The sequence below is a fragment of the Zalophus californianus genome, chromosome 7, assembly GCF_009762305.2.
Source record: "Zalophus californianus isolate mZalCal1 chromosome 7, mZalCal1.pri.v2, whole genome shotgun sequence".
In the NCBI taxonomy this organism is placed as follows: Eukaryota; Metazoa; Chordata; class Mammalia; order Carnivora; family Otariidae; genus Zalophus; species Zalophus californianus.
The window spans coordinates 96364778-96384430 of record NC_045601.1 but is presented as its reverse complement, the minus strand read 5'-3'; the positions used below and the strand labels follow the sequence as shown (position 1 = coordinate 96384430).

Here is a 19653-nt window from a genome sequence, read left to right as displayed (position 1 = left end):
ATTGTATTCATTCATTCATTCATTCATTTGAAAAATATTTATGAGATTTAAACGTGCTAGGTACTATACAGCAGGATTTAAAAAAACAGTAACAAAACAAACACCTGTCCTTCGTTTAAGGAGCTTGTTGTTTGTTAGGGGATTTAAGAAATTAAAGAAATAGATCAAATGTGTTACGTGCTATTTATTTATTTATTTGATAGATACTTCTTTTGAGTCCCTACCATGTCTTAGCCCATGTGCTCAGAGCTGGAGGGAAAGTAAACAAAACAAACAAATCATTGCTCTCTAGGACTTCACATTCTATAGTGAGGAGCATCTTGAATCACATTTCCAGGCAACAGACTCTGAGACAGAGGTTTGCACACAAAGGATGTGTTTGGGCTGAGGGTTTAGGAACAAAAGCTAGAAGGAACTGAAGAAAACAGGATTAGGTGGAGGGAGAAGCTGAAATACAGAGCTGCTACCATAGCAGACAGGAAGTTTGGACCTGGAATGACCGGTTGAGGTAAGGGACCTGATTCTTGAACCCCTCCTGTGGGCTAGTCTTTATAGATGAACTGTCCCCTGGGAAAGTCTGTCACCTTGCCTGTGGCAACTTTCTTCAAATGAGGGCAATGCCTAGGAAAGGACTGGTATGCATCATCACCTAACCAAACTTATAGCAGCTAAGGAAATGAAAGCCTGGGGGGCATCTTAGTAGTGGGCCACAGCATCCACTATGGGGACAAAAAGAAAATTAGCAGGATAAATGACTTAAGATAGATATTTTAGACAGCATGAATGCTAAGGAGAAAACTGAAGCAAAGGGGGGAAAAAAGAGGTCTGAGTGGGTGATTTGTAATTTTAATAAGATGGCCGGGAAGCTGCACTCTTAAGTTAATGTTTGAGCAAAGATTAAAAGAGGTAAGGGAATGAGCCTTGTGTTTATTTAGGGAAAGAGCAGTTAAGGCAGAAGAAACAGGGAGTTAAAGGCCTTCAACTGGACATGTGTCTGGAGGTTTGAGGAAGAGCTAAAGGGAGACACATAGGTAGAAGAGAGACTATGGGAGAGAGATGTGGGAGGTGAGATCAGAAATAAAACAGGGACAGGATCAGGTAGGACTTTCTAGGTCATTTCTAGGTCATTGGCTCTTTCCCTGAGGGATACAGAAAATCAATGAAGAATTTTCACTAAGAGATTGTCATGATCTGATTCCTATCTTTAATCAAACCTAAAACAAACCTGGTTTGTTGTTGTTGTTGTTGTTGTTGATCATTGACTGGAAGATGAGCAAAGGCTCAAGTAGGAAGACCAGTTAGGAGGGTTTTATAACGACACAGAGAAAATGGATGATGCACCGCTGTGGGAAGTTGTCAGTTCTAGATATATTTTGTTAGTAGTAAACCATGTGGGGATGCAAGAGTAAAAAGGAAATGGAGGTTGATTACAAGGTTTTTGTCCTGAGTTACTAGAAGGATGTGGTTACCATTATTTTTATTAACTTACTATGGGAACAACTATAGGAAGAAGAGGCTTCAGTGAGGGACAGAGAAGTCAGAGGTCAGTCTGAAATGTTTATTAGATAGATACCCAAGTAAATATATCAAGTTAGGCAGCCCCACATATGGAATTGATGTCTAAATTAGCACTATCAACAAAGTGAGATCTGTGCAATAGGTGTAAATCTAAGGGGGGGCGGGCCTTTCACTTATAGACGATAAATAAGCCCATGGCCTAGATGAGGTCAACAGAGAAATGCATGCTACCTTGGGCCAGTGTGGTAGCAAGGGGAGAAAATATCAGATCCTGGATATATTTGACATTAGTGGATGACTAAGAAGGAACATTGTGCATTTTTTGATGTATATGATCTATCTCAGATGTAGATTGGATTGATACAATCTTTTATTTATTCCCATGACATATTGCCCTTTAGCTCCTCTTCAGCAATTAAGCTATGGTTTAAAATACCCTCCCGGAAAAATGTGTATATACATATGTTGGTACTCTGTGAAATTAGAATTTAATGTGCTGAGAATTTATATTAAATTACTCGTAGCATATAAAATAGTACACATCCAAGATAGGGTTTATTTCACCGTGCTAAAATAAATGTTTGGTTGTGTTTATAATAATTACCCACATAGTGAGTATATTAGTCTGCTGGGGCCACCATAACAAAAATACCACAGTGTGGGCAGCTTCAACGACAGAAATGTATCTTCTCATGGTTCTGGGGGCTGGAACTTCCAGATCAAGGTCCAGCAGGGTCGGTTTCTGGTGAGAGCTCTCTTCCCGGCTTGCCGACTTCCTGGTTTCTCTGTGTCCTCACATGGCCTTTCCTTGGTGCGGGAGTGCATGGAGGGAGAAGAGTAAGTAAGCTCTTTGTGTCTCTTCTTCCTAGGATGATCATCCTATCAGATCAGGGCCCCACTCTTCTGACCTCATTTAACCTGCCTAACGTTCAGAGATGCCGTCTTCAAACATAGCCACACAGTGGGTTAGGGCTTCAACATGTAAATTTTGGAGGTATATAAACATTTAGTCAAAGTGAGTAAATTCAGTGTTTATGTTTCAGTGATAAATTCTTGAATATGTTATATTTAGTAACTGGCATAGCTATACCAATCAGTCCCAAAGCAGAGATATTAATCTATAATAGAGGTCTAACCTAGACTTTTGTATCTGTTACAGAAGCTATATGCCTCTCTGGGATTTGCTTGTGGGATTTCACTCACCATGGGATAGTGCACAGAAGAAGGAACATCTCAGGCTTCCTCAGGGACACAGGAGAGTGGATCTAGAAACATTGTGATTCTTGAGCTGAGACATTATTGGTAGAAAAGTGAGAAACCATGTATAGATGGAACAATGCAAGGAGTCTGGAAAGACTGTGACCCAATTGGGAGTAAAAAAGAGTTTTCTTGTGCTTGTACCTTCTTTTTTTGTATGGTGGATAGGCAGGCAGGGAGTTTGGACAGGCAGCTCAAGTAGGGACAAACTGAATCATGAAGCCATAACAGAAGTCATTATCTTAATAGCCAATGGCAACAATTCAACTTTTATTTTAAAATGCAAATCTGATCATACTATTCCTCTATTACTTTATGCATATGTCTATTTGCACTCCTTATATTTTGTTTGGATTTTTTATTATATCTCTCTATTCCACGCCAGGCTGTGGGTGCTCCATGACAGGGACTACACATTTGTGTCTTCAGTATGGCCCCTGGTACATAGTAGGGACTCAGCCAATGTTTCTTGAATGAAAGAGTTTAGAAGTAGCTGGCCACTGAGTTCACTTCCATCAACACAATTCTCTAGTTCTATGATTATAATTCCTAGGAATTCTAAAAGACTAAGATAATCAGAGGTGGAAATCATCTTTAAATTGCATTTCAATTTAATTAAGACCCTACTGGGAAGGATTTTTTTGATTCAGACAAAACTGCTTCTGTTCTTTCTCCCCAGATTCTTTGTTTACTTCAGTACACATGGTCTGATTGTTAGCATTTGTTTAAATCTTCAAGTAACTAAATCCTCAGAACAGGGCTGTTTAACTCACTTGATATTTGGGGAGGAGGGCGGTATTTTTCTTTATCTACACCTAACTAATTTTGAGTATCAAGGGTTAAATTAGTGTTACATGAGCTCAAATGGATTTTTTTTTTATTATTCATTTATAAATGTAACCCACATTCTTCTATTAAATTTAAAAAACTGTTCACTAATGAATTAGTCTCTTTGTTTTTCTTCTAGGTAACGTGAAAGAGGATAATCAATCCAAGTGGAATCTAACTACTCTTCCCTATCATGGTAATATTTATACATTGTAATTTTTATCTGCATTGTAAATACTAGACAATATAATTTAAAACATAGTTACTAGCTTTCTTAAAGATATGCCAATATAAAATTAATTGTGTGGCTTTTTATTAGTCTAATATTGCAAAATGCAACAAAATTACTGTGTTTCTTCTACTCATGTATCAAAGCAACTGTTTTGCCCATCCATCCTCTGTTTACAGTTATGCTGAGGAATACATTATAATTAAAACCAAAGACAAGGGCGCCTGGGTGGCTCAGTTGGTTGGGCGACTGCCTTCGGCTCAGGTCATGATCCTGGAGTCCCGGGATCGAGTCCCGCATCGGGCTTCCTGCTCAGCGGGGAGTCTGCTTCTCCCTCTGACCCTCTTCCCTCTCATGCTCTCTATCTCTCATTCTCTCTCTCTCAAATAAATAAATAAAAAATCTTTAAAAAAAAATAAATAAATAAAACCAAAGACAAGATCTTGGTTAAATTTCATAGGTATTTTGATCATATAAATTAATTGTTTGAGGCTGTTTTTGTGTATATATGTTTGGTGAGGGGCTTGTGGAAGCACTCACATGTATCTGTGTTTTCCAGAGTGTGAACATCTTTATGTGCTAAAATAATATGTAACTATGTAGAGCCTTTAGTCAAAATTTTTGCCCAAAATAAAAAGTGTAATAGAACAAAAATCATTTTGATTTGAGCCCATGAACTCACCATAAGCTATATACCTCAAATGCAATTTCTGAAGATTTATTGTTTACATTTAAGAAACTTGGACTCGAGATTTTTTTTTTCCACTCAGTTTTGGCCCTACACACTTCCCATCACTTCTAGATCACAATATGTACCCAGTATAAATGAAAGATGATTCAAGTAGCCCACCATTCAGGCCTCAGTAAATTTATACTAACTCTTAGGAAGAAAAAGGAATGTTGGCCCCAAATAGCACATTAGTACATCATTGTGTTTTGCTCATAGACTTCTCACAGTGTTTTGCAGATTCTGTATGTACAGATTTGTGTTTACTTTTCCACGAGCCAGACATATCCTTGCTTTCAGGAATCAAAGGGATCCAGTCCTGTTTGGAAGTGGCAGAGGCATGTGTAGGGGATGTGGTCTGTAACGCACAGTTGGCCCCTTACCTTAAAGCTTGCTCAGCAAATGGAAATCTGTGTGATGTGAAACACTGCCAAGCAGCCATACGGTTCTTCTATCAGAATATGCCTTTTAACGTTGCCCAGATGTTGGCTTTTTGTGACTGCGCTCAATCTGATATTCCTTGTCAGCAGTCCAAAGAAGCTCTTCACAGCAAGCCATGTGCAGTGAACGTAGCTCCACCCCCTACTTGCCTGGATGTAATTCACAGCTGCCGAAATGATGAATTATGCAGGTGAGTAAAAACACGCATACCTTACTTTTCTTATTTCGGCACCTTATTTGTTACAGTCCAGTCCTAACACTTTATCTCATTACATTACCTAGAGTTCCCACCCTCATCCAACATGATGTAAACAAAGCCAGACAACTCATATTTTTCAATCTGTGGTACATGTGTAGTGTCCTTTTTTGAAATTCATATGCAGAACACGTTTTTGGAATAAGCAAATTCAGTGTGTCAGGATTTGGTAGCCATGAAACAGCATTATTAAAATTATATATTCAACTTAAACTAATGAATTAGTAAATAGACCTGACTGGCATGAGCTTTGGCAAGGTGCTTCTTCAAACTTCAAAATGAATCTTTCTCTCTTAGGCTGGAGATCCGGAAGGAAAGGTAACTTTGGACATCCCCAGCACATATGTATGCCATGATGTCAGAAATGTACCCATTCTCCTCTTCCCAACTTCACACCCTTGATTTTCAGGGGAGTAATGTTAGTCATTTATTTGTTTATTTAAATAAATAATTATCAAGCATCTACTACTATTCTAGGTTTCAGTGCACACAAGACCAATATGCTTGCCTTGGGGAGCTTATGTTCTGGTAGGGGGAGAAGGATAATACGTAAGTCAAATGTATATTATAAGGTAATATACATTAACAGGCAAAGGGAGAGAATAGAATGAGCGGCACTGTGAATGGGCAGAAAGAGTTGCAATGTGAACGGTGTGGTCCGAGTAGGGAGCATTTTACCAGATTTAAAGTGGGAGAGTGAGCCTCTCTCAGTCAGCATCTGAAAAAAGAGATACCAAACAGATCAGCCAGTGCTGGAAGGAAGAGGCAGGAAGAAACAGGGCATGTCCAAAAAGTAATGAAGGTCGAGCACACATGGGGGAGAGCAATAGGAGATGCAGTTAGACATTAAACTGGCATGGGGGGTAGGCAGGCCTAGATCACATAGGACCTAGAGGGACACTAAGGACTTGGTTTTTACTCCCAGGAAAATGGAGGGGTTTTGGAGGATTTTGAGCAGAGGTATGAATGATCTGGCTCACTTATTAAAACTTCCACTCTTGCTGCTAGCTGAGACTAGATGGAACCTTTGCAAGTAATTACTCTTGGGAACCATAAATCTAATTCAACACTGGCTTTTTTCTTTTCCTCACTGCAGTCTTCATTAACACATTTCCTTGTATATTCAAGATGAATTTATCTTTTGTGTTGTAAGAAATCCACAGTTAAGTGGGCCTCTTTGGACGAGTAAGAAAATACAGAAAAGAATGAGAGTACTGAATAAATCTGATGAATCAAAATGATTTGTAACATTGATGTTACCAGGTTAAAGGAGCTTTATCTAAACAACCAACATTAAACATATAATCTATGGTTTCATCTTTTGCTTCTTTTTGGAATAATTCTTCATATCAATTTGCCCAGTGTCTTGAATTTTATTTAATTTCATTTAAATAAATAAAACTCCTTAAATAGCAAAATCACTTAAAGATCAAAATAAACATTTAATGTGGAAGAGTAGTGTAGTGTGTGATAGCTCAGAGCAAGGATTGTCACATTTGTCACCTTGCTTTGACCATTGGCAAGTGAGCTGAAAGATATAATATCAACTGCCTGAAGGGATGGATTCTTGGTAAACTGCTTTCTTTTAGATTTTAACTATCTCCACTCCTTTACTCTGCCATTCCAACTTTCAGAATAGCTCCAGATCTTATAAATATTCATCAAAAAAGACAATTGCTTTCCTACAGCACACATTCTGTAAGATAAGGGGTAGTGATCTAAGCAGAGTGCTAGAACATTGGTGTATTTTTTGTTTCAAATTATCACATAGATAGCCAAAGTTCTTGAGAATGTCTTATTGAAGGTTCTATTTTATAGAAGTTTATCAGTTATTTTGAGGCTTTTTAACTATATCTCGTGAGTGAATAATAAAATTAATGATAAAAATATCTTACAATGCAATTTAGATATCCTTATTTAGTGAAAAAAGTTCTTATTTAGTGAAATATTGTATTTCATTGACTCTAAGATGCAATTTTTTCTTACACATTTTAATATCCCTAACAGCTTTGGAATGAGTCTTAAGCTCAATGACAAGAAAATATTTATGAAATTAAAACAATAATTTAATTTCCAACAAGTTATTTTAGTTATAATAAGATAATGGTATTTCCTATAGTCAATGAAATAGGATGAAAATGTTTGATTACACTATTTTTATCATCACAAATGGAATATTTATATCTATCTGTCAATCATCTATCTACACTAACAATGAAAACTAGTAATATTTTAACGAGCCAGGAAAACTTTTTTTAAAACAATCCCTGTAAAAATACTAGATGTCTCCATGAATGGGTATCCAGCTTCACCTGATACCAGTGCCAAGACTATAGGATACTACCTCCTTATCCTAAAGTTATTTGCATTCTTTCAGAATGTCCTATATCTAAGCTTCCCTATCAAATTAAGTATTTTAATGGCAAGTGACGGGATCTGCAGTTAGAGTCCTTGAGAAGACCCCTGATGGATTCTGAAGCACACACTCCTGAAAAAACTCACCTTGGCGTCAACACCTTCTCAGATTGATTGGTACAGAGTTGGTAATTTTTCTCCACCAGGACTCCTGGGTTTAAGCACCTCTCTGAAATGCTTGGTGCACAGTCTGCAAAACCAGAGTCCCTTAAAGGATGTCATCCTGTTTCCCTCCACCTTTGAATAGCTTGCAATTAACTTTTATGATTTTTAATGTACATATACATGTCTCTTCTTGTATAATTTCTGTCTTTCATGGATTAATTCAAAAAATAAGAACTGTGTACTTTAGATTTCTTTTCACTGTGCACAAATAATCCCTTAATGAATATTTTATAGAGGCGGTGGAAATATGCAATATTAGTAGTCAAGGTGAAAAGACAAATCCTGTCATTTTCTCAAGCAAATTTTGCCTTAGGGAGATTTCCAGGATTTATATTCACTTATTGTTAATGTAATTCAGGTGGAAAAAATCCAAATTCTTCAGTGAGGATGTTAAGTCCTTCATCTGCTACCTTTTTTGCCAAAGAGCTTATATGTACAGAGAGAAGAGCCTTTGGGTCTTAAAATAAAACTTCTGTCCCTGTTCCAGATTCTTCAGAACAGGAAAGGTTTTGAAACTCCTTTATTTATTTGAAAAGGCCAAAGAAGGCTGTATAAAGACCATTTTTTCAATAAATTTTGTCTCATATAGATGTATACTGAGAGATAAGATTATGTTTTGCCAATTATAAATGTTTAGGCGCTTACAGAAAATAATACATTATATTTTCATATAATACATTATATTTTCATATATTTCATATATATTTCATATTTTCAAATATGAAACATTTTCATATTTTCATGAACTCAAGAAAGTAGTGAAAAAATATTTGCTTAAAAAAATTCTACTTTTTAAAAATAAAAATCTGCAAAGTACACACTTATTTTAAGTGCCATGGAGTACTTACAAAATCTGATGACATATTAGGTCACAAATCCACGTGCAGAAATTATACCAACCACATTCTTTACATTTCGTAATGTAACTGGAAATCAATAGCAAAAATGAAAATAAAATAATGCCATTTTATTTTTTTTTAAAGATTTTATTTATTTATTTGAGAGAGAGCATGAGGGGTTGGGTCAGAGGGAGAAGCAGACTCCCTGTTGAGCAAGGATCCCGATGCGGGACTTGGTCCCAGGACTCCAGGATCATGACCTGAGCGAAGGCAGTCGCTCAAACAACTGAGCCAGCCGGGCGCCCAAAATAATTCCATTTTAAAAATTACCTTTAAATAATTGTTTGAACAAAAAACAACATAGAATATCAAGAAAGCAGAATATCAAGAAAATAAGGTAACAAAACATTATACAGCAAAACATTTAAACCTGAAACAATTTCTATCATATAAAATATTTTTTGCCATATTTAAATCTTTTTCAAATCATGTAGGTAATGTGTACTAATTTTATGGTTTTTTAATTTAATTTAATTTTTTAAAGTTTTATTTATTTATTTGGCAGAGCGAGAGAGAGCACAAGCAGGGGGAGCGGCAGGCAGAGGGAGAAGGAGGCTCCCCGCGGAGCAGGGAGCCCGATGCGGGGCTCAATCCCAGGACCCTGGGACCATGACCTGAGCCAAAGGCAGATGCTTAACTAATTGAGCCACCCAGGCATCCCTGATTTTTTTAATTTTAAAATATCCTTTAATTCAGCATTTTTTGCAGAATTTCACAACAATTTTCTGAATGAAATAACTTCCATGAGTAGATAACTCACACAACTTAACTGTAGCAAAATACATATTTAAAAATGAATAAATGGCACCGAGTTACAAATCTATTCTCTATCAACTCAACCGAGGATATTAATCCTCCTACTTAATATTTATCACCTAAAATTACTTCTTGCCCTTTCTGAATAGATCACCATCAAACAAGCTTGCTTGTTCCACTGAGGATATCTTCTTTCTGTGAAAGTTTTGAAAATGAAATTATTGTACTTTATCCAGACTTTATATTTCAAAGCTAATATAGCATGAATCAAATATGCAGTCAGAAAAGTTATGAATTGATGTCCTTCTAATGGATTATCTCAGTCATTAAATAAACTCCTAATTTTTACTTTAAATTAGCTCTTGCTGCCAGAGGAGTTCAAAGTATTTTATAAATTCTAATTATTCTGCTCAGAAATGTTGAGAAAAAGAGTACAGTACCTTCCATCCTGTGGGAGAACTGGCTGGAAAGATCAAGAGCCTTATATGAAATCACTTGGTGTGAGACAGTGGCCAAAGGCTAGCCATAAAAGCACATTCTGCCTCAGAAATACTGCTAATAATTCCACCAAGTAGTTCATACTGCAAATCATCACCCATTGAAATAAAATTAGTAGTGAAGGATGATTCAACCAGGGAATCCTAAACTTAGTCTCTGTCTTCGTTGCAAAGGAAAACAATTCACAATGTTTCTCTACTTGGACAGTCTCTATTGGGATGCTTGTATGTATTGACTTTGTTTTCAGCTATGTATTGGCATTTAGAAGGCCTTTTGCTTGATGTCAATCTTTCATTAGGTGAGGCAGCACCACATACTATTGCAAGATAATATTATTCAGACTAATCCCATTTCTTGATTCTTTCTAGGAGGCGCTATAGAACATTTCAGTCAAAATGCTGGCAGCATGTGACTAGAAAGTGCCATGAAGATGAGCTCTGCATCAGTACCTTAAGCCAGCAGGATCTCATTTGCTCGGGAAGTGATGACTGCAAAGCAGCTTACATTGGTACCTTTGGGACAGTCCTTCAAGTACAGTGCAGCTGTAGGACCATTACACAAAGTGAAGAATCTCTGTGCAAGATTTTCCAACATATGCTTCATAGAAGATCATGTTTTGGTAAGTTATATATATATGCAGTAAATTATACACTTTTTTTTTGTCTATGCAGCACAAAATAATAATCTAGCATAGAAAATTTAACAAAGACAACCTTGTTTGCTATTCCATGTTTTTTGTTTTTTAAAAAAGATTTTATTTATTTGAGAGAGAGAGAGACAGTGAGTGAATGAGAAAGAGAGCACAAGGGGCGCAGGTTGAGGAGGCAGAGGGATGTGGGCACCAGTTGAGGAGGCAGAGGGAGAAGCAGACTCCTGCTGAGCAAGGAGCCTGACGTGGGGCTTGATCCTAGGACCACGGGATCATGACCTGAGCCGAAGGCAGACGCCCAACTGACTGAGCTGCCCAGGTGCCCCTGCTATTCCATTTTAAAATATATTTTCTGATTGTGTGTTGTGTATTTGCTCTTTTACTCATTTATATGTGAGCGGTAGATGTTTTTTAATGTCTATGATTGGTCACTCCTAGGTATCATTTACTGATTTAAATATCAACAGCATGCAAGGTTTATCCTACAAGATTACTGAATATGTCAGTTATCTATTGTGAATAACACCACCAAAATATAGTAGCTTAAAATAACCGTTTATTGGCTCATAATTTTGCACAATGGGCTTAGCTTAGTTGGGTGATTCTTCTGATGGTCTTGCTTGGGGGCCACTCAAGTAGCTACTGTCAGCTACTCAGCTGAGGCCAGGTAGTCCAAGATGGTGTCCAGCAAGTGCTACTGGTTGGGATGCATGATTCTCCCCCATGTGTCCTCTTTAGCAGTTGACCCTGGACTCTAACACGGGTGACAGCAGCATTCCTAGCAGCTAAGCACCTATCTGCATGTACTTATCAATTGTCTGCCTCTGTCACATTTGCTGTTGTCTCATTGGACAGAGAAAGTCCCATGGCCAAATCCAGAATCACTGTGAGAGGAAACTATAAAAGGATATATATTTTTTTAAGGTTGGATTCTTTGGGCAATCATTAATTTAATAATCTAATACAGCTGTCCCAACCTCTGTAAAACATTGACTATTGGATTTAGTTTTTCTACTCTTGGTCTTAACATGTCTGCTGATCTACCTGTAATGAGAGGATGGAAACACATTTTTAAATGTATTATTTACCCAATTTTAAGAATAAAAAAACTGAGATTTAGGAATTTAACTAATGTATCCAGAGCCTCAGAATGAGCAAATGGTTGACAGGGATATGTGTATGAGTCTTAGAGAAAAAAATCTAAGGATGTGATTACATACTAATTCAGACTTTTCTATCATCCATCTTCAAGGGTTTGTCCTTATAACTATCCATGTCTTAAAATACCCCCAGGCCCGTTGGCTCCTCATTGTAACCACGGAACCTGCAAATACCATTCCCAGGAGAAAATAATAGATGTTTACTCTTTTACTGCAAATGAGATAATTATAGTTACCCATAAATTTGACAGATACAGATATGAATATGTCTATACCATACCAATTTAACCATACATAGATACACAGATTTTAAATGTTTTCTTTTTTTCTTAGATACTAAAGAGAAACACATTAATTAATGTGATCAAAATTGTGATTTGTTGTGTATTAGGTAATAGATACCCAACTCAGAGTGTATGGTTTTAATTCAAACGAGGTCTCTGTGGAATTTCTACAATTTCTGTGATTAGCACTATTTCAAATCAAATTTCATATTCAATTGAAATCATGATACAGAGTGGAAAATTGTAACTCTACATGTGTTGAGTCATATTCTGTAAATAATCTTCTTCTCTGATTGATATTAGGTGGCTAATTCTGTTAGAACTAAAGCTACTTATAATGAATGGCTCATAGCATTACAGAAGGAAATACCATATAAATTTAAACCAGCAGAAATACATACAGTTATATTACCATGGTAATTTATAAGTGGGTTTCTCCATATTAAATGATATCTGGGGGAAAAAATATGAAAATCCTATAAGTCAGCGATAACTCAGTTCCTAAAAATGCCATTCCTGACAACCTAATTCTAGTTCCAAACCTGGTTTTCTCCCATGTGTTTTTTTTTTATTATTATTATGTTATGTTAATCACCATACATTACATCATTAGTTTTTGATGTAGTGTTCCATGATTCATTGTTTGCATATAACACCCAGTGCTCCATGCAGTATGTGCCCTCTTTAATACCCATCACCGGACTAACCTATCCCCCCACCACCCTCCCCTCCAGAACCCTCAGTTTGTTTCTCAGAGTCCGTAGTCTCTCATGGTTCATCTCCCCCTCCGATTTCCCCCCCTTCATTTTTCCCTTCCTGCTATCTTTTTTTTTTTTTTAACATAAATGTATTATTTGTTTCAGAGGTACAGGTCTGTGATTCAACAGTCTTACACAATTCACAGTGCTCATCGTAGAACATACCTTCCCCAATGTCTATCACCCAGCCACCCATTGCCTCCCACCCCCCACCACTCCAGCAACCCTCAGTTGGTTTCCTGAGATTAAGAATTCCTCTTATCACTGAGGTCATATGACACGTCTTTCTGATTGACTTCTTTCGCTCAGCATAATACCCTCCAGTTCCATCCACGTCGTTGCAAATGGCAAGATTTCATTCCTTTTGATAGCTGCATAATATTCCACTGTATATAGATACACCACTTCTTTTTTATCCATTCATCTGTTGATGGACATCTTGGTTCTTTCCATAGTTTCGCTATTGTGGACATTACTGCTATAAACATCGGGGTGCATGTACCCCTTTGGATCCCTACATTTGTATCTTTGGGGTAAATACCGAGTAGTGCAATTGCTAGATTGTATGATAGCTATATTTTAAACTTTTTGAGAAACCTCCATACTGTTTTCCAGAGTGGTTGCACCAGCTTGCATTCCCACCAACAGTGTAGTAGGCTTCCCCTTTCTCCATCCCCGCCAACATCTGTCGTTTCCTGACTTGTTAATTTTAGCCATTCTGACTGGTGTGAGGTGGTATCTCATTGAGGTTTTGATTTGGATTTTCCTGATGCTGAGCGATGTTGAGCACTTTTTCATGTGTCTGTTGGCCATTTGGATGTCTTCTTTGGATAAATGTCTGCTCATGTCTTCTGCCCATTTCTTGATTGGATCATTTGTTCTTTGGGTGTTGAGTTTAAGAAGTTCTTTATAGATTTTGGATACTAGCCCTTTATCTGATATGTCATTTGCAAATATCTTCTCCCATTCTGTCTGTTGTCTTTTGGTTTTGTTGACTGTTTCTTTTGCTGTGCAAAAGCTTTTTATCTTGGTGAAGCCCGAATAGTTCATTTTTGTCCTTACTTCCCTTGCCTTTGGCAATGTTTCTAGGAAGAAGTTGCTGTGGCTCAGGTCGAAGAGGATGCTGCCTGTGTTCTCCTTTAGGATTTTGAAGGACTCTTGTCTCACAGGTCTTTCAACCATTTTAAGTCTGTTTTTGTGTGTGGTGTAAGGAAATGGTCCAATTCATTCTTTGGCATATGGCTGTCCAATTTTCCCAACACCATTTGTTGAAGAGACTGTCTTTTTTCCACTGGACATTCTTTCCTGCTTTGTTGAAGATTAGTTGACCATAGAGTTGAGGGTCCATTTCTGGGCTCTCTATTCTGTTCCATTGATCTATGTGTCTGTTTTTGTGCTAGTACCATACTGTCTTGATGATGACAGCTTTGTAAGAGAGCTTGAAGTCCGGAATTGTGATGCCACCAGCTTTGCTTTTCTTTTTCAACATTCCTCCGGTTATTCGGGGTCTTTTCTCATTCCATACAAATTTTAGGATTATTTATTCCATTTGTTTGAAAAAAGTGGATGGTATTTTGATAGGGATTGCATTGAATTTGTAGATTGCTCTAGGTAGCATTGACATCTTCACAATATCTGTTCCTCCAATTCATGAGCATGGAACGTTTTTCCATTTCTTTGTGTCTTCGTCAATTTCTTTGATGAGTATTTTATAGTTTTCTGAGTACAGATTCTTTGCCTATTTGGTTAGATTTATTCCTAGGTATCTTATGGTTTTGGATGCAATTGTAAATGGGATTGATGCCTTAAATTCTCTCTCTTCTGTCTTGTTGTTGGTGTATAGGAATGCCACTGATTTCTGTGCATTGATTTTATATCCTGCCACTTTATTGAATTCCTGTATGAGTTTTAGCAGTTTTGGGGTGGAGTCTTTTGGGTTTTCCACATAAAGTATCATATCATCTGCAAAGAGTGAGAGTTTGACTTCTTCTTTGCTGATTCAGATGCCTTTTATTTCTTTTTGTTGTCTGATTGCTGTGGCTAGGACTTCTAAGACTGTTATGAATAACAGTGGTGATAGTGGACATCCCTGCGGTGTTCCTGACATTAGGTGGAAAGCTCTCAGGTTTTCCCCATTGAGAATGATATTTGCTATGGGTTTTTCATAGATGGCTTTTATGATATTGAGGTATGTACTCTCTATCCCTATACTCTGAAGAGTTTTGATCAAGAAAGGATGCTGTACTTTGTCAAATGCTTTTTCTGCATCTATTGAGAGGATCATATGGTTCTTGTTCTTTTATTAATGTATCACATTGATTGATTTGCAGATGTTGAATCAACCTTGCAGCCCAGGGATAAATCCCACTTGGTCGTGGTGAATAATCCTTTTAATGTACTGTTGGATCCTATTGGCTAGTATTTTGGTGAGAATTTTTGCATCCATGTTCATCAAGGATATTGGTCTGTAATTCTCCCTTTTGATGGGGTCTTTTTCTAGTTTGGGGATCAAGGTAATGGTGGCCTCATAAAACGAGTTTGGAAGTTTTCCTTCCATTTCTAATTTTTGGAACAGTTTCAGAAGAATAGGTATTAATTCTTCTTTAAATGTTTGATAGAATTCCCCTGGGAAGCCATCTGGCCCTGGGCTTTTGTTTGTTGGGAGATTTTTGATGACTACTTCAATTTCCTTAGTGGTTATAGGTCTGTTCAGGTTTTCTATTTCTTCCTGGGTCAGTTTTGTGGTTTATACATCTCTAGGAATGCATCCATTTCTTCCAGATTATCTAATTTGCTGGCATAGAGTTGTTCATAAAATGTTCTTATAATTGTTTGTATTTCTTTGGTGTTGGTTGTGATCTCTCCTCTTTCATTCATGATTTTATTTATTTGGGTCATTTCTCTTTTCTTTTTGATAAGTCTGGTGAGGGGTTTATCAATCTTGTTAATTCTTTCAAAGAACCAGCTCCTAGTTTCGTTGATCTGTTCTACTGTTCTTTTGGTTTCTATTTCATTGATTTCTGCTCTGATCTTTATTATTTCTCTTCTCCTGCTGGGTTTAGGCTTTATTTGCTGTTCTTTCTCTAGCTCCTTTAGGTGTAGGGTTAGGTTGTGTATTTGAGACCTTTCTTGTTTCTTGAGAAAGGCTTGTATTGCTATATACTTTCCTCTTAGGACTGCCTTTGCTGCATCCCAAAGATTTTGAACAGTTGTGTTTTCATTTTCATTGGTTTCCATCAATTTTTTTAATTCTTTAATTTCCTGGTTGACCCATGCATTCTTTAGTAGGATGCTCTTTAGCCTCCATGTATTTGAGTTCTTTCCAACTTTCTTCTTCTAATTGACTTCTAGTTTCAAAGCATTGTGGTCTGAAAATATGCAGGGAATGGTCCCAATCTTTTGGTACCAGTTGAGACCTGATTTGTGACCTAGGATGTGATCAATTCTGGAGAATGTTCCATGGGCACTAGAGAAGAATGTGTATTCCGTTGCTTTGAGATGGAATGTTCTGAATATGTCTTTGAAGTCCATTTGGTCCAGTGTGTCATTTAAAGTCTTTATTTCCTTGTTGATCTTTTGCTTAGATGATCTGTCCATTTCATGAGGTGGGTGTTAAAGTCCCCCACTATTATTGTATTGTTGTCGATGTGTTTCTTTGCTTTTGTTATTAATTGGCTTATATAATTGGCTGCTCCCATGTTAGGGGAATAGATATTTACAATTGTTAGATCTTCTTGTTGGATAGACCCTTTAAGTAGGATATAGTGTCCTTCCTCATCTCTTATTATAGTCTTTGTTTTAAAATCTAATCTGTCTGATATAAAGATTGCCACCCCAGCTTTCTTTTGGTGTCCATTAGCATGGTAAATTGTTCCCCCCTCCACTTTCAATCTGTGGTTGTCTTGGGTCTAAAATGAGTCTCTTGCAGACAGCATATCAATGGGTCTTGTTTTTTAATCCAATCTGATAGTCTGTGTCTTTTGATTGGGGCATTTAGCCTATTTACATTCAGGGTAACTATTGAAAGATATGAATTTAGTGCCATTGTATTGCCTCTAAGGTGACTGTTACTGTATATTGTCTGGGTTCCTTTCTGGTCTATGTTACTATTAAGCTCTCTCTTTCCTTGGAGGACCCCTTTCAAGATTTCTTGGAGGGCTGGTTTTGTGTTTGCAAATTCCTTTAGTTTTTGTTTGTCCTGGAAGATTTTTATCTCTCCTTCTATTGTCAATGACAGCCTAGCTGGATATAGTATTCTTGGCTGCATATTTTTCTCGTTTAGTGCTCTGAATATATCATGCCAGTCCTTCCTGGCCTACCCGGTCTCTGTGGATAGGTTTGTTGCCAATCTAATGTTTCTACCATTGTGGGTTACAGATCTCTTCTCTTGAGCTGCTTTCTCTGAGACTCGTAAGTTTTTCTATTAGATGTCGGGGTGTTGACCTATTTTTATTGATTTTGAGGGGGGTTCTCTGTGCCTCCTGGATTTTGATGCCTGTTTCCTTCCCCACATTAGGGAAGTTCTCTGCTATAATTTGCTCCAATATACCTTCTGCCCCCTCTCTCTTTCTTCTTCTTCTGGGATACCAGTTATTCTAATAGTGTTTCATCTTATGGTATCAATTATTTCTCAAATTCTGCCCTCGTGATCCAGCAGTTGTTTATCTCTCTTTTTCTCAGCTTCTTTATATTCCATGATTTGGTCTTCTATATCACTAATTCTCTCTTCTGCCTCATTTGTCCTAGCAGTTAAAGCCTCCATTTTTTATTGCACCTCAATAGACTTTTTGATTTTGACTTGGTTAGATTTTAGTTCTTTTATTTCTCGAGAAAGGGTTTCTCTAATATCTTCCATGCTTTTATCAAGCCTAGCTAGTATCTTTATAATCATCATTCTAAACTCTAGTTCCAATATCTTACTAATGGCTGTATTGATTAGGTCCCTGGCAGTCATTACTGCCTCTTGGTTTTTTTTTTTTTTTTTTTTTGAGGTGATACTTTTCCATCTTGTCATTTTGTCCAGAGGAGAATAGATGAATGAGAGAACAAAATGCTAACAGGGTAATAATGACCCCAGAAAAATATACACTAAACAAATCAGAAGAGACCTGAAACCGGGGGGAAAGAAAAGGAAAGAAAGAAAAAAGAAAAAAGAAAAGATAAAAACAAACAAACAAAAAACAGAATATGATCAAATATGATCAGGCTTGTGCATAGATCAGTGCCACACACTAGATTTTGGGCATATTTTGGTCTGTTAGAAGAAAGTGCCTCCCAAAATTTTAAAGTAAGAAAAACTTATATATGTACAAAAATAAGGGTAAGTACAATGAAGGGATGGAATATGACTGTAAAGATGAAAATTATAAAAGATTTTATAAAAGGAATTAAGATAAGAAGTTGGTTGAAAAAAGAAAGAAGAGGATTAAGAAAAAAAAAGGGAGAGAATGTGATCAGGCAGGAGACTAGAACAAAGCCATACACTAGAGATTTAAGGTATATTTTGGTCTGTTAGAAGAAACTGTATCTCAAAATTTTAAAAAGAGAACAACATATATATATATATATATATATATATATATATATATATATATATATATATATACACACACATACATACACCAAAAATAAGGTTAACTACTATGGAGGGATAGAATATGACTCTAAAAATGAAAAATAAAAAAGATTTTTTTAAAAAAGGGATTGATAAGATGTTGGTTGAAAAAGGGAAAAAGAAAAATTAAAAAAAAATTAACTTTGAAAGACTAAAGCATCATGGGAAAAAAGCCATGAATTCTATGTGCAGTATTCCCCTAGCGCTGGAGTTCTGCCATTCTCATTGATCAGTAAACTTGGTCTTGGCTGGCTGTTCTTGCTGATCTTCTGGGGGAGGGTTCTGTTGCCGTCATTCCCAAATGTCTTTGCCAGAGGCGGAATTGCCCCGCCCTTGCCGGTCTGGGCTTAGTAATCTGCGGGTTTGCTCTCAGGAGCTTTTGTTCCCTACAAGCTTTCCTACAGCTTTGGAGGACGAGAGTGAAAATGGCAGCCTCCCAATCTGCGCTCGGGAGGAGCCGTGAGCTCGGGGCCCTGCTCCTCAGTGCGCCCCCAGAGAAAAGCAGTCAATTACTCCTGTGTCCCCGGTCTCCGGCCGCACTCCATGCTCACCCCGCCTGGGACTGAGCGTTTCTATCTCTGGTGCACGACCCCGTGTGGAGTCTCCAGACGCAGCAGATCCCTGCGGTGCGCTCCCACGCCGCTCCTCCCGGGGGAGGAAGGGGAGTCTCCCCAGATCTGCCACTTATTGGGTCCCTGCTGGAGGAGCAGTGGCCCTACTGTCGCCGATCACAGTTTATGGCAACCCCGAACTGAGAGCCCACACGTCGGCTCCGTCTCTGCAGCTGGCTTCCCTGCTCCGATACCTGGGAGCTCTGCCGCACTCAGGCACCCACGGTCTTTCTGTGACCCCAAGGGTCCTGAGACCACACTGTCCTGCAACCTCCGCTTAGCCGCTGGAGTGACGTCCCTCACGGGAGCCGACTTCTAAAAGTTCCGATTTTGTGCTCCCCGGCTCTATCACTTGCCAGAAGCGGCCGACGGAGGCCCCCTCCCCTACTGTCTATCTTCCTGAATATCACCTCAGATTCACTGTTCCACACGTCCTACCTTCCAGAAAGTGGTCGCTTTTCTGTTCAGAGAGCTGCTGCTATTCTTTTCTTCAATCTTCTGCTTGAGTTCGTAGGTGTTCAGAATGGTTTGATCCTTATGTAGCTGAATTCCTGGGACCAGATGAAATTTAGGTCTCCTACTCCTCCG

At 37.8% G+C, this 19653-nt stretch overlaps 1 protein-coding gene across 1 annotated transcript in view; it reads left to right on the top strand.

Annotated features, from left to right (window-relative positions):
• Positions 1-19653, top strand: part of GFRAL (GDNF family receptor alpha like) — a 73437-nt gene that overhangs the window by 15661 nt on the left and 38123 nt on the right. Inside the window, exons 4-6 of the mRNA XM_027604061.1 lie at positions 3743-3799; positions 4860-5190; positions 10358-10608. Coding sequence (XP_027459862.1) covers positions 3743-3799; positions 4860-5190; positions 10358-10608 — 639 coding nt within the window. The remainder of the gene's footprint in view (positions 1-3742; positions 3800-4859; positions 5191-10357; positions 10609-19653) is intronic.